This window comes from Chrysochloris asiatica, unplaced genomic scaffold (assembly GCF_000296735.1).
Source record: "Chrysochloris asiatica unplaced genomic scaffold, ChrAsi1.0 scaffold00053, whole genome shotgun sequence".
NCBI classification, from domain to species: Eukaryota; Metazoa; Chordata; class Mammalia; order Afrosoricida; family Chrysochloridae; genus Chrysochloris; species Chrysochloris asiatica.
Window position 1 is genome coordinate 13542192 of NW_006408571.1, and position 16103 is coordinate 13558294.

General features: G+C 41.6%; 1 protein-coding gene and 1 pseudogene across 3 annotated transcripts in view; one reads left to right on the top strand and one right to left on the bottom strand.

Annotated features, from left to right (window-relative positions):
• Positions 1-16103, bottom strand: part of GNE (glucosamine (UDP-N-acetyl)-2-epimerase/N-acetylmannosamine kinase) — an 82329-nt gene that overhangs the window by 44384 nt on the left and 21842 nt on the right. For 2 of the 3 annotated variants that reach the window (XM_006863101.1, XM_006863102.1), the window contains exon 1: positions 1720-1923. The exons of the other annotated variant lie outside the window; for it this stretch is intronic. In XM_006863101.1, coding sequence (XP_006863163.1) covers positions 1720-1883 — 164 coding nt within the window. In that variant the 5' untranslated portion in view covers positions 1884-1923. Of the gene's footprint in view, positions 1-1719; positions 1924-16103 lie in introns of those variants that run through there. 3 annotated transcript variants of the gene reach the window in all.
• The window catches only part of LOC102831353, a 3410-nt pseudogene continuing 1619 nt past the window's right edge, over positions 14313-16103 (top strand).

The following is a 16103-nucleotide window of genomic DNA, read 5'->3' on the forward strand; positions in this document are numbered from 1 at the left end:
TATTCCCCAGTCCTCCAGTTCGTCTCCCAGAGACAAGTTCCTATCTTAGAATGCATTTTAAACATGCATTCATTCTTATTAAATATGAGTCAAGTTTCCTATTTACATTACATTTTCACCTTTAATTATTATTGTTAAGTGCTGTCAAGTACATTCCAACTCAGTATCCCTATATAGGGTTTTAGAGGCTGTAAATCTCATCTTTCTCCTGCGGAGTAGCTGGTAGGCTTGAACCACCAACCTTGTTAGCAGTCCAGTGCTAATCCTACAGAGCCACAGCGCTCCCAATTTATTATAGGGCAAATAAGAAACCTACTCCAATTTCCTTGAGAGCCTCTTTCCCCTAGTCTTCCTATCAAACCTTTCTTATACAAGTAAGAGACTCCATCTCAAGCAATAGCTAAAATTTCTCTTCTCCCTTGTCTTATTACTCAACTGGATATTTTAGTCAGAATTCAGTTCACATTAGAAATAAGCTACAGATTCTTGTGCTATCCTCAAGTTTCTTCTCTAGTCTTTATTTCCTTAGAGTAAATTGTCAAGTTAGTTTTGCAGGCAGATTTTTGTTTTTGCTGTTGTTGTCTTGTTTTAAACAAATAATCTGAAAAAGACAATTTTAATTTAACACACAACTCCTTCATATATAACAGTATATACATATTTTTACCATCTTTGGGGACATTTTCAAGGTACACTAAATGCTACTTTTCTACTTTCTTAGTTTAAGTACATACAGCAAAAGTGAATATTTATTTCTGATTTATACATCCTGTTTCCTCAAAGATTTCTCAATTGTCATCATACACAAACTTATTGTTTGTTGAAGTTAAGTGCCATCGAGTTGGTTCCGACCCATAGCGACCCTACATAGGGTTTTCAAGGAGTCTCTGGTGGGTTTGAACCGCTGACCTTGCTGTTCAAACTGACCTTGCAGTCCAGTGCATTATCCTGCAGTGCCACACCAGGACTCCATAACAAACTCAATGACATCATAATCTATATCAATGACAATGGTTACTTACATTCTACTTTACCTTATTGATCAGTTTTTGTTATGTACCCTCAAGTGGATTCCTACTCAGAACAATCCTATAGGGCAGAGTAGAACTGCCCCACAGGGTTACTTAACTAAGCAATTTTTATGGGAGCAGATCACCAGGTCTCTTCTCCCATGGAACCACTGGTGGGTTTGAATCACCAACTTTTTTGTTAACAGCCAAGTATTTACCCACTGTGCCATTAAAGCTCCTTAGATTTTTAAAATCTTGTTCTATACCAACTACTATATATGCTGCTGATCTATGTACCAGTATTAAAATATAATTGCCATGAGAACTCACAAAACAGATAATGGGGAATGAATCACATTACATTTTATAGTCACACATATATATTTACAATTGGCATTTCTCCAGAATGTGATAACAAACTATAATAGTATTTATAGTTATCATTTATCAAGTATCTACTAAGTACTATCACTGTGATAGGATTACTATCAATCCAATCCTAAAAATAACCTACATATTATAGATTTTTACCTCATTTTACTGAGGAAACTGAACTTCATGGATGTTAAGTAATTTCTCCAAGGTCACATAAAAATTAAGGGACAAGAAGTGGGATTCAGAATTAGTTCCAAATGGCTTCAAAATTCAAGTTTTCTGTAGTGCACTGTGTTACAATGAAGGATACCATAAGAAAATGCTTTCATCTTACCCATAGTCATCTATCAGGTGAGAGCCAAGTACCACCACATCAAGTTCAAAGAACTCAGGTTCCGTCTTAATGCCAAACATGATCGGGGCAAGTTTGGAATAATCAGCACGGTTGCAAGTAGCAACACAAACCCGAAGCTTCCGGTTATTCCCATTCTTCTCCATGACTTGTTTTTTCTGTTTTGAGAGGGTGTTAAAATAGAGTTCCTGAAGTTGCAAAAATAAAAATTATCATTTATAATCAGAATGGTAGGTCTTAAATATTAACATAGAATTTTGTAGTTTTAACGTCTGGTATGACGCTGTAGGGTAAAGCACTGTACTGCTAACCACAAGGTTGGTGGTTCAAATGCACCAGATGCTCCTCATAAACCCTATATAGTGCTATTATGAGTCAGAACCGACTCAACAGCACTTAACAACAAAGCCTTAATAGAAACCCTGACTGTGCAATAGTTAAAGCACTCAACTGCTAACCAAAAGGTCAGTGGTTTGAAACCCCCATCCACTTCTCAGGAGAACGATGTAGCAGTCTACTTCCACAAAGACTTACAGGTTTAGAGACCCTATGTGAAGTTCTACTCTGACTTTGTTGTTGTTACGTGCCGTGGAGTCGGTTCCAACTCATAGCAACCCTGTACAGTTTCTGAGGCTGTAAATCTTTACCGGAGCAGAGAGCCTCATCTTTCTCCTACAGAACAGCTGGTAGTTTCAAACTGCTGACCCTGAGGTTAGCAGCCCGATTCATAACCACTACGCTACCAGAGCTCCTTACTCGGACTTTAGGGCTACAATAAGTTGGAATCGACTTGGCAGTAGTGGGTTTGGTTTTTGGTAAGCCCGTAACCACTATTTAGTATGTTGTTGTTAAGTGCCAATGAGTTGATTACAACTCAGAGCCACCCTGTATAGGGTTTCTGAGAAGCAGCTGGTAGGTTTGAACCACCGACCTTGTGGTTAGCAGGCCAATGTTTCTTCAAAAGTACCACACTGGGGCTCCACTATTTAGTATAGGGATCCTTAACTCCACCCTCCACCCCCCCCACTCCTACTTCATGAAGCTCCCTAGTGGTCCGTCGCACACAAGGTTCAATTCCCGATCAGCGAAGCCTTTCTTCTGGAGTTCTGATGTGGTGCTGTAGGATAAGCACTGGACAATTAACTGCAAGGTTGGTGGTTCAAACCCACCAGTTATTTCTCAGAAACCCTATACATGGTCATTATGAGTTGGAACTGACTCAAGCCATTTAACAACAACAACACTTGTGTGCCACTCCCATTGGCATAGCCAGAGTTATGAAATTCCAGCTGCCTAGCTATATAATTCCACCTCTTTCTTTCACATTCAAGAAAACACTGAAATGCAATTGAGAAAGAATGACAGTAAACTTTAACTTATAACAGCAAGTAAACATTGCTTGAGTTTTGAAGTAGGGCAAGTAAAGATCACTTGTCATGTTTCATAATTGATCCCAACATATCAGATTACGGCAAAACCCTCGCTGAGAACCACTGATCAATTTTAACTCCCTCACTTGACAGAAAAGGGAAACTCCCTCGCTTTAACTGAAAGGTCTTGAGAGAGGAAATAACTTCCTCAATATTTAAGATCACATCTTTTAAGGGACAGCATCTATATACCCACATGCTTGTTGTGGTTAAGTGCTGTAGAGTCGATTCCAACACACAGCGACCCTATATAGAGTTTCCGAGGAGCAGTTGGTGAGCTTGAACCACTGACCTTACAGTTTGAATGGCTTTGCAGTCTGGTGCATTAACCCACAGTGACACACCAGGTCTCTACACACTAGATATCCTTTATATACAAGGAAAGATTATCAGAGCTATGAAAGAGAAAGGTGAATAAGATGAAAACTCTACCTTTAAGGTTTCATGAGCACCTATACACCAATGTCTACCAGTTATTGCCTGTTGTGTGTCCCATAGGCACCTTAAAGTCAATGTTCCAAACTGAGCTCAGTTTCTTCCCCAAATTCGACCTTATTCTCTAAATCAGTTATGCACTTGCATTCACCCAAATGCTTTGACATCTTTGCCTCCTGCTGTTTCTTACCCAATTTCTCCTATTGTGTATTAAGTGCCATTGAGTCAGTTATCCTAGAGCACCACACCAAGATCCCTTCCCATTTCTTCTAAACCTTGTCTATCCCACCTCCAGAATATCTTTCAAATCTATCCCACCAGGACTTCTTCTAGTCCACGCTCTCATCTTTGGTCTAAACTACTTAAACAGCTGTCAAAGTGGATTGCTTATCTTTTGTCCTGCCTGGCACTAACTTTCAGAGTGATCTTTCCAAAATTCACAAATCTGACTCTATCACACTAACCAAAACAAACACACCTAATTTGGACCTAGCCCATCTTTTCAACCTTCTCTCCCATACTTAAACTTGCGCAGCACCAACCATACTAAATTACCTGCTGTTCAATAGGTGATTTCCGTACCTCTGTGCCTTTACAGATGCAATTATCTCTCCCTAAAACTTTCTTTCACTCTTACCTGAATTTGTCCTCAACCTTCAAACCTCAGTCCAAGCATCAGCTCTTCTGGCAAGCCTTCATAAAAACCTGTTCCTCTTCATCCCACCCCACTTAGGTCCTTCCTCTTTCTTAGAACTATGGCCTACCACCCACATATATATGAGGAGGATTCAAAAAGTTCATAGAAAAATTGAATTAAAAGATAGTGGAATTTTCTCATTAACCTTTTTTTAAATTTTATTTAAGGTTTTTATTGTGGATTGAGTGAAAGTTTACAGGGCAGATCATCAGTTTTACATTCAACAAATCATACATCTTGTTTCATTACAATGATTATAAGCCCTTCCATGTACCATCAGTTAACAGTATTTCTCTCTATCCACTTAAGCTTTTTAAAAAACAAGCAAACAAAAAAACCACTCAGGCATATATAATAATTTACATTTCCAAAGGGCACATTCTGCAAGTCTGCCTCCTGGCCACCAGCTCTCAGTCCCTCTCTTCTTAGTCCATGAATCTAGAGTCCTCAGCCACTCCCCCTCTCCATGCCCCCATCTCTGCCCACCTTTGGCGCTGTTGCTTCTCTGGATAAGGTCCCGCATTCTGCTTGTGCGCTACTCTCTTGATGGTCCTAGGGTCCTCTGTTTCTGGACTGTAAGATTAACCACTCCCCTGTTTTTGTTACAAAACTTCTACCTTTACAATTGTGACAGTCGCAATTAGTCATAACAATTATTCACTACTGAATCTTTCGAATCTTACCCCCATCTCCTTTCACCAGACCCATCTAGACAAGATGACAGCCATTCAGTGGGGACTCTTCCCCTCCCCTCTATTCTTAAACTAAACTCCCTCTTGAAACCTTGTAAGCCAGTCACTTCGTGCCTTTATTGTCCCCTCATTTTAGGTAGCCAATGCCCAAGTTGCCCGTCCCTATCTACCCTGTGTAGAGAGGGGACAGCATTAATACTTGATATGAAGACTCTTTCCTTCTCTGTTGGTATTTAGAGTAACACCACTCTCTGAGTGTAATCAGGTTAATCAAATTGCAGCAATTTACCCTTGTTTCCTTTATCCAAAAAAAAAAAAAATTTATTTAGAATATAACAAAAAAGCTGGAGTAAGGATGCCAATAAAATGGGAGATTCTTTTTAGATCAGGGTGAAAACTCTGACACTCACTAGAAGTCGCCCTCTGCTCTTGGTTCTTCATCTTACTTATGCTAGAATTCTAAGACCATGTAAAATGCCCACTCATTAGGCCCACTCTGAACTTTTGACCTTAAATAAAACCTAATTCCAACCAGTGGAAAGCACTTTTAAGACACTGAAATGAGCATTCTGCCCAAGGGGTTGTTTCCTGAGGCCTAAGCAATATCTGGTGTGGAGCTGTAGGATAAGCACTCAATCCCAAAATCAGTTTGAACAGAAAGCTCAGCAGTTCAAACTCACCAATCGCTCCTCAGAAACCCTATACAAAGTTGTTATGAGCCGGAACTGACGCAAAGCCACTTAACAACAACACACACTATCTAGCCATTAAAGAAAAAAGAAAAAAAAATTCTTCTAAAAATAACTGTCTTAAGTGTTCCTGTACATAATCCTTTTTACACTGGCCATTAAATTTGAACGGAATCAATTGCTGGTGATATTTAATTTACTGGATGAGAGAAAGAAACTCATTTGTAGTCGATTAATTTGTATTTATCTTTTTGTAGTTGAAAGTACCGTGGAGTCGGTTCCAACTCATGGCGACCATGTACAGGGTTTCTGAGGCTGTTAAATCTTTATGAGAGCAGAAAGCCTTATCTTTCTCCCACGGCACGGCTGGTAGTTTCGAACTGCCAACCTTGAGGTTAGCAGCCTGATTCATAACCACCATGCTACCAGAGAGCTCCTTTGTATTTATCTTAGAGAACAGTAAACTTTCTGTCTGGTAGTACTAAACTGTTCTTAGTATTTGCCAAAGCTCAAAGGTTATTCTACCAAAACAGAGAGTAAGCTAGTCATATAAATAAGCTATGAAAAATACAATAACATTGTTGTTGTTAAGTACCGTGGAGTCGGTTCCCACTCATAGTGACCCTGCACAGGGTTTCCGAGGCTGTAAATCTTTACAAGAGCAGAGCGCCTCATCCTTCTCCCGCAGAACTGCTGTAGTTTCAAACTGCCGACTCTGAGGTTAGTAGCCCGATTCGTAACCACTACGCTACCAGAGCTCCTTACAATAACATTATTTAAGGTCAAAGCTTTTTTGAGGAAAGACATTAAATCTTAAAAAGCAAATCATACAAGCATGTGGAGAAATCTGAATGCTTGTCCATTTCTAGTGGAACTGTAAAATGGTGCAGCTGCTGTGGAAAGCAGTTTGGTGCTTCCACAAAAAGTTAAGCAGAATTACCTACCATACGATCCAGCAACTCCACTCTTATCTACATACCCAAAAGACTGAAAGCAGGGACTCAAACAGATATCGTGTACCAAAGTCCACTGTAGCATTATTCACAATGGCCACAAGGTAGAAATAGCCCATGTGTCTATCAATAAAGAAATGGATAAACAAAATGTGGTAGCATAGTGGTTACGAATCGGGCTGCTAACTTCAAATGCAACAATTTGAAACTACCAGCTGTTACACGAAAGATGAGGCTTTCTGCTCCCGTAAAGATTTACAGCCTCAGAAACCCTGTATAGGGTTGCTATGAGTCAGAACTGACTCCACAGCACTTAACCACCAACCACCAAAGAGACACTAAATTCTGTTACATGGTACTACATGGATAAACCTTGGAAACATTGATGATGTTGGTGTTAAGTGATGACAAGTCGGTTCTGACCCATAACAACCCTGTACAGGGTTTCCCAGGAGTGGCTAGTGAGCTTGAACCGCTGACCTTGCAGTTCAAACCAACTTTTCAGTCCAGCTCATTAACCCACAGTGCCATCCATTCTTTTTTTTAATATATACACACATACAAGGAGGCATCAAAAAGTTCATTGAAAAGTGGAATTAAAAGATAACGGAATTTTCCCACAAACTTTTTAAAGTCCATATATGTGTGTGTGATTGTGTACTGTTAAGTTCCATCGAGTTGGTTCTGACTCATAGCAAACCTGGTTTCCAAGATTGTAAATCTGTGTAGGAGCAGACAGACGCAACTTCCTCCCAGATAGCTAGCTATTAGTGGGCTAGAACTGTTGACCTTGTAATTCGCAGTCCAGTGCTTATCCGACAGAGCCACCGCACTGCCCCCATGGTGGTGGTGGCTGGTGGTGGTGGTTGTTGGTGGTTATATGCTGTGGAGTCGGTTCCGGCTCATAGTGACCCTGTACGATGTTTCTGAGGTTGTTAATCTTCTTGGAACAGAAAGCCTCATCTTTTTCCTGCAGAACAGCTGGTAGTTTCTTACTGCTGACAGACCATGAAGTTCGCAGCCCGATTCTTAGCCACTCCCGCCATATATATATTGTATTTATTTATACACACATGCTCATCCATCCATACAAGAAGGCTTCAAAAGTTCATTGAAAAATGGAATGTAAAAGTTAGTGTAATTTTCCCACAAACGTTTTGAAGTGCGCGCGCGCGCGCGCGTGTGTGTGTGTGTGTGTGTGTGTGTGTGTGTATATAAGAGATTCTTGTAAGATTAACTTGGCTCAAGCAGTCCCTGAGCAAATAACAATAGTCCCTAGGTGCCCAATCTGTGCTAAGTGCTTAACAAGTATGATTTCCTTTCATCTGCGCAGGGCTCCTGTTGGTTGTTGTTGTTAAGTGCCAGTATTGTCAACCCATCGCAAAGGGTTTCTAAGGAGCAGCTGGTGAGCTTGAATCACTGGCCTTGCAGTTCACAGGACTTTGCAGTCTGACGCATTAACCCACAGCGCCACAGCGCTCTTACTAGCCCCATTTTACAGACAGGAAAACAGCCCCAGGAGTAAGAAGGAAAAGGCCTGATAGACACCGTGGTCTGGAACTCAGAACTTGATTCCTCAAGTATAATTCTCAGACTCCTGTTGGTCCAGAGCTCCTATAACTGAGCTCCAACAGCTCGGCTCGTCCTTCTACACTGCACTTCCCTCGCCTCTCCAGCAGGGGAGCAGAGAGCACTTGGCGAGCTAACAATTTGACAAACGTGTTCAGAATTGGGGTGGGGTGGGGGTGGGGGTGAGGGCGAGGAATTCAATGTTGTCCCTCCGGACTCAGAACACAGACACATAGACTCAAGGTTGTCTTTTAGCCCCTTCCTTTACACTCTTCAGTGCCACCTGGGTCACGTTCGTTCCCAGTACGCACAACACCGCCCACGGGGATGGAGTCGTGAAGCTGCCTCTAACGCTCCCCGGGCTAACTTCCCGGTAATTCGCTTCGGGTTCACAAGGAATTGTCTGCTATGTGGGCCACCAGGCAGCGCCCTGAACAGGGCTTAAGGAGGGGACGAGGCGTGGAGGCCCACGGGAGACAGGGCCCACCCCGGCCAGCCGCGGGGCTGTCTCGAGACAAGAGGGTCGGTGAAAGAGGCCCTGGGGGCCCAGAGGATGCTCTCCCCGAACCTGCTCATAGTTGACGAGGGACTCTCACCAGACAGTGGTTTCCTTCCTCACAGTCGCCGCCGCCGCCGCTCTTCTTGTACCAGAGCTGAACCCAAAGCTAAAAAGCAGCCCGAACGCGAACCGAATCCTCAGCTTCCTCAGCAACACCACACAGGTCGATGACTCGTCGCTCGACCCTGGCCCCAGGTCCTCGCATACCCCTTCCACACCCACTCGGAGCACCGAATCAGCGAACGCGGCCTACGTCACCTGAGAGAAATTCCATGATTGGCTGGTACCGCAGCCCCCCTCCCCCCCAATTCACGAACGGTTTTTCAAGAAGGAGGGAGACGGAGCCAGTTTTCCGGGTCTGAAAGTGGGAGCTGTCCTGTGTCCCCGCCCGAAAACGATCTCCTCAGCTGGCGACAAGCTCATTGGAAACTCGAGTCTTTTAACGGGGTAGTTGTTTTGGCCTTGCCTTCCACTTAGTCATTTCATAAGCCTTGACTCAGTCGGTACAGTGGGTAGTCAGTAGTCAGTAGTCTATCCATCTCAGAGACGCCTCTTAAGCTTTGAACTCCAGGACCCGTCGGCTAGAAGGCTCTGATGAAGTACTGAATGATGATGCTGTTAGCTTAGCCTCAGCATCCGCTACAGGGAACCCGGAGGCAGCCCAGCGATGTCCAGAGAGAAACATGGCGCTGCGCAAAAAAAGTGGTGGGAAAGGGCTCAAGAGTTCCTGCTGAAGAATGGTTTGTTTTTGTTTTTTTTTTTAAAGCTCTGGTAGCGTAGTGGTTACGAATCGGGCTGCGAACCTTAAGGTCAGCAGTTTGAAACTACCAGCCACTCCGTGGGAGAAAGATGAGACTTTCTACTCCCGTAAGGATTTACACCCTCGGAAACCCTGTACAGGGTCTCTATGGGTTGGAACCGACCGACTCGCTGGCACTTAACAACAACAACAACAGCATCGTGAATTGAGTGATAGTTTACATGGGAGAACATCTGTTTTACACTCATCCTATCGTATTTCGTTTCATTGCAATGATTACAGTCCTTTTGAAGATTTTTCAGTGATCTTTTCAAATTCCTGAGTCCCCATTGACAAGAAACTTTGAAAGAATTGGTAGTCCAAACTATGAAAATTATTGCTACAGCCATTCAAATTTTTACTTCAGGCGAAACCATTTAAACAATTTAACTGGGCAAGCACATTGAGAATTCTTGCAATAAAGCAAATTTCACAATTCAAACTTTTTCACTTAATGATTTTAATGAATGATTCTCTAATGTGCAAAGCAATTATCAGCAGTCACCCTGCAGCTACCTTGGAGCAACTAAAAGGTCACATCTGCCGCAAAAGGATACACATTAAGAGGTTTGTGCAAGGGAGTACCTTTTGATTACTTTTTCAAATATCGTTTTGGCTGCTTTGTGGAGAATGGATTGGAAGGAGGTCAAGAATGATAACAGTGAAACTCCGTTGAGGTGGATGGATGCGAGGTTGATTTTGGAAGAAGAATTGATGGGAGTTTGCCTATGGCTTAGATTTGAGGGGATAATAGAAAAGAAAGGAATTAGACTTCCAGGTTTCTGTCTTTAGTAACTGAGTGGCTAGTGGTGTAGCCATTTACTGAGATGAGAAAGATTGGGGAAATCACTAGGTTTGGGGGAGAAAAAAAGTAAAGTTTAAATTTGGGACATGTAATATTTGAGATGTGTATAGCCACTTCAAACAATTAAATTTTCTTGTTAAGTGCCATTGAGTCGGTTTCAACTCATAGCAACGCTGTATAGGATTTCTGTGGAGCAAGTGGTGAGTTTGAACCACCAACCTTGATTCAAACTGTCCAGTGCTTTTCCCATGGTGCCACACCAGGATTTAACCTATTATATAGGCAATAAGATAAATGAATCTGGATACAGATTCACCTGACCATGAGTGGTGTATCTGTTTCTTTTTGTCACTGTAACAAAGTGCCACAAATTTAATGGCTGAAAATAACACATTTTTTTATCTTATTATTATCTTACAGTTCTGGAGGTCAGAAGTCCAAAATGGGTCTTAGAAAGCTAAAATCAAGGTCTCAGTAGGACTTCCCTCCTTATGGAGGCTCTAGGGGAGAATTCATTGCCTTGCCTTTTCCACTGTCTCAAGTGGAAAGGCTCCTCACAGCCTTTTGATTTCTTTCTATTGTTATATCACGACAAAACTCTAAGCCAGGGAACATTGCCAGGCCCATCTGATTGGTAGTGGTTGCATGAAGAGCTGTATGGAGAATTATTCAGGATGAGTAGTAATTTAATAGAAAAGATTGTTGTAGTGTCTGCTGTGTTGATTTGTTTGTTTGTGGTGTGTGGGGGAAGACCAAGGGGAGGCAGGGATGCTGCCATGAATTTACATTCCTGTTTTATGCCAATATTATGAAGAAATGATATGAGATGGAGGAAAATGAGCAATGAATCCTCATATTAGCTAGATTTTTCCATTTAATACATTTCTTTCCCTTTGCCTTTCCCTTTACCCCATTCTTTATCTCAGCTGCAAGCCTTTTTAATTGCCATTGTTGTTGTTACGTGCTGTCAAGTTGGTTCTGACTCATAGCAACCATGAAGAGCAGCTGGTGGGTTTGAACTGCTGACATTGTGGTTCACAGTCCAGTGCTGATTCTATAGCGCCACATCAGGAGTCCTTAATTGCCATAGTCTCATACATATATAAAGAGGTAAAACATACCTTTCAAATCAGATACTACTGCATAAATCAGGCTGTTCATAGCATAACCAAGTTTTATGGGCACCTCCCCAGAAATAAAGAGGCCATACTATGTAGATGGGAAAGCAATTTTCACCCCTAAGGAAAGTATGTAAGAATTAAGTTTACATTATATATAATAATTCAGTAACATCCCAAACTGTTTGAGTCCAGTTCAGGTTTGCAAGATCATGAGACTAAAAGGTACTGATTACGTTATTCTTACTATTTTATGACCTATGGGACATACATATGCCCACCTACATTTTCTTCCTCTGGGACTTTGTGGGAAACTGTTATCCCACATTTAGTGCATGCTGTCATCTGGTGTCAGCTGTATAACTGCATGAATCTGAAGAAACGGCCTTCATCCCATCAAACTCAGCACCACAGACTGCTTAAGACATTTGTGTCCCACTAATTGTATTAATCATAAAAAAATAAAGATTGATATCCTAGGCATTTGAGTGCTGAAATGGACAGTTATTGCCATTTTGAATCAGTCATGGTTTACTATGCCAAGAATGACAAATTCAAGAGGAATAGCATTGCATTCATCATCAACAAGAACATTTTAAGATCGATCATGAAGTACAATGCTGTCTGTGATACAATAATATCCATATGCCTACAAAGAAGATAAGTTAATACAACGAATACATAAATTTATCCAAAACCACTGAAGCCAATGATGAAGAAATTGACAAATTCTACCAACTTCTTCAGTCTGAAATTCATCAAATATGTAATCAAGATACACTGATAATTATTTATGATTGGAATGCAAAATTTGAACAAAAAGGAAGGATAAGTACAAAAGATGGCCTTGGAGATAGAAACGATGCTAGAGATTGCATGAAAGAATTTGCAAGACCAACATCTTCATTGCAAATATTTTTTTCAACAATATAAATAGTAACTATACACATGGATTTTGCCAGATGGAATACACAATCATATTAACTATATCTGTAAGAAGAGGCGATAGAGAAGTTCAATATCATCAACTAAAACAAGGCCAGGAACCAACTATAGAACAGTCAGGGTAAACCATGATATGCAAGTTCAGGCTGAAGCTGAAGAAAATTAAAGTATGTCCACAAGAGCCCAAATATAACCTTGAATATATCCCATCTGAAGTTAGAGAGCATCTCAAGAACAAATTTGATGCATTGAACACTAATGACAGAAGACCAAATGAGTTCTGGGATGACATCAAGAACATCATATATGAAGAAAGCAAAATGTCATTAAAAAGACAGTATTGGGAAAAAAACAAAGTGGATGTCTGCAGAGACTTGAAACGTGTCTTTGACCATAGAGATGCTAAAGTGAATGTAGAAATGATGAAGTAAAAGAGTTAACTAGAAAATTTCAAAGGCCAACTTAAGAAGACACAGTAAAGTATTGTAATGAAAGGTGCTAAGATAAGGAGCTCTGGTAGCGTAGTGGTTACGAATCGGGCTGTGAGCCGCAAGGTCAGCGGTTCGAAACTACCAGCGGTTCCGCGGGAGAAAGATGAGGCAGTCTGCTCCCGTAAAGATTTACAGCCTTGGAAACCCTGTGTAGGTCGACTATGAGTCGGAACCGACTCCACGGCACTCAACAACAACAAAATCTGGAGTTAGGAAACCAAAAAAGGAAAGAACATGCTCAGCATTTCTTAAGTTGAAAAAAAATGAAGAAAAAATGCAAACCTCAACTTGTAATACTGAAGGATTCTATGGGTAAGTTATGAACAATGCAGAAGACACACGTGACCCAAGTCATGACATTTTGGCTCACCTCAAATGCATGTGGGGACCTTTAGCGGCGCTACCGAAAAAACACTGGAATGCTAACCGCTCAGTTTAACAGCTGTTCTAAACCACCAGCCACTCTGTGGAAGACAAATGAAACTTTCTGTTTCCAAAAAGACTTAGTGCCTCAGAAGCCCTTATAGTGGGTTGCTGAATTGGGATTGATTTGAGGCAGGGGTTTGATTTTCTTTTCAGTTCAAATGCAAGTAAAAGCTGGAAAATGAATAAGGAAAATCAGAGAATTGATGTATTTGAATTATGATGTTGATAAGGAATATTGAAAGTTCCATGGACTGCCAGAAGAACAAACCTGTCTTGGAAGAATTGCAGCTGGAATGTCCTTTGAAATGAGGATGACAAGTCTTCATCTCAAGTACTTTGGACATATTATCAGGAGGGACAAGTCCCTGGAAAAGGGCGCCATGCTCAGTACAGGATCAGCAAAAAAGAAGAAGACCGCCAACAAGATGTATAGACACAGTGGCTGCCACAATGGGCTCAAACACAACAGTGGTTATGAGGATGGCAGGAGCCTGGGCACTGTTTTATTCTGATGTGTATATTGTCACTGTGAGTCAGAGCCAACTCAGGGGCGCCTAACTACATCAGTGGTATCAAAATCTATATTACCTCAAAAAATTGTTCATTTCTTTCAAAATGCCTTCCACTATTAAGACCACATGATTTCAAGAAAAAATTCAAAGCAGGAAAGAATTCCATTTTGAAGGGTTAACTGGGCGGGAAGACCTTCTGAATTTGATATTTCAGGGCCATTCCGAGCCCTATTTATTAGTCAGTTTATCCTGCCAGTCAGCATTTTAAAAAGGCCCTCTGGTAGTAAGCCATCCCTGTGCTAACTTTCCCAATTATAGATGAGAGGGACAATAAAACATAGATTTTGTGTGTGTGTGTAAAAGACAGGCCTTTATTGGAATTTTAAACTGTATTTTTCTTTATATATCATAGTTAAACCAATAAATCATCATATTTCGTATCTGTCTTCTGGGGAATGAGGTAAGCCAGAGAGTGCCCAGCCATCCTTGACTAATAGAAGTTCAGAAAGTTTAGTTGGCACAACTATTTCAAAAGATCTAGAAAAGTGTTAAAAGCCAGTTTGCCTTTAACTTTGACTTTTATAAAAAGTTGGCTCAATAAAATTATCTTTAAAAAAAAAGCTCATTAAGAGTTATGTAGACGTGGAGTGATGAAGCGACTGGGGACTTTGGACCCAGAGAGGGAACAGGACTGTGGGCCAAAAACTGGGGGGGTGGGGAGGGGTGGGGAAGTGTAGGGGGCAGGTTTCTGGGATATACCCTTTGGGTGGTTGATGATGCATGGAAGGGATTGGAACCATGGCAATGAGATGATACACGATGGAATGAATGTAAAACTAGAAGTTCTCCCATGTAAACTATCATATAATTCACAATAAAACATTAAAAATAATAATAACATGGCTTGGGTCAGGTGAACTTTAGCCCTCAAAGTGCCATCTTTGTTCTTTAAAACAATAAAGAGGTTTTTGCAGCAAAAAAAAAAAAAGAGTTATGTAGGTAGTATGTTCTTTAGTACTTCAAAGGCTATTCTCTAGGCAATCAACCACCCTTCCCTAACCCAGACCCAGACCCACTGGGCTCCCCATGTTGGACCCAGCACTTCAGCTCTATTAGCAACAGTACCATGGGGTGTGGGGGTGGACCATGAGATGAAACAACAACGTCAGTTGTCAGAAAGCTGTTGATCTGGTGGTGAAAGCTACAAAAGAGGACAAAGCCAAAGACTAAGAGGAGGCACTTCAGCTTGGCTAGCATGCTGTGGAGTATTTCCTACATGCTATCAAGTAAGAGGCACACAACAAGGCCAAGGAGAGCATTCGTGCCAAGTGTATGCAGTACCTAGACTGGGCAGAGAAATTGAAGGATTATCTATTGAACAGAAGTATGAGGCGAAGCCAGTCAAAGAGAACCAGAGTGAGGTCAAAGGCAGTGACAGAGACAGACAAGGAGATAATCCACAGAAATCGACATTTCAAGAGTAACTGACAGGTGGTGTTGTCATGGAGAAGCCCAACATTCTTTAGGCTAGAGGGGGGCCAAAGAGGCCCTCAAAGAAGATGTAATTTTTCCAATTAAGTTCCCACACTTGTTCATAGGCAAGCACATCCCTTGGGGAGGGATAATACTCTTGGATCCCTGGCACAGGGAAATCCTACTTGGCCAAAGCTGTGGCAATAGAGGCCAACCACTCCACCTTCTTCTGTGTCTTCCTCAGATCTAATGTCAAAGTGGTTTGGAAAGAGAGAGAAGCTAGTGAAGAACCTGTTTGAAGTGGCCAGGCCACACAAGCCCTCCATCTTCATTGTTGTTGTTTTTAGGTGCCATCGAGTTGGTACTGACTCATAGTGACCCTTAGCACAACAGAATGAAACAGTGCCTGGTCCTGGGCCAACCTCACAATTGTTGCCACACTTGAGCCCACTAATGCTCCACTTTACCAATCCATCTTTCTGGGGTTCTTCCTGTTTATCTCTGACCCTCCACCTTACCAAACATGATATCATTCTCCAGTGACTGGTCCCTCCTGACAACATGTCTGAAGTATGAGAGGCAAAGTTTGGCCATTCTGGCCTCCAAGGAGCACTCTGGCTACACTTATTCTAACACAGATCTGTTGGTTCTTTTGGCGGCCCATGGCACTTTCAATATTCTCTTCCAACACCATAGCTCAAAAGCATCAATTCTTCTGTGGTCTTCCTTATTCACTGTCCAACTTTTGCATGTATATGAGGTTATTGAAAAAA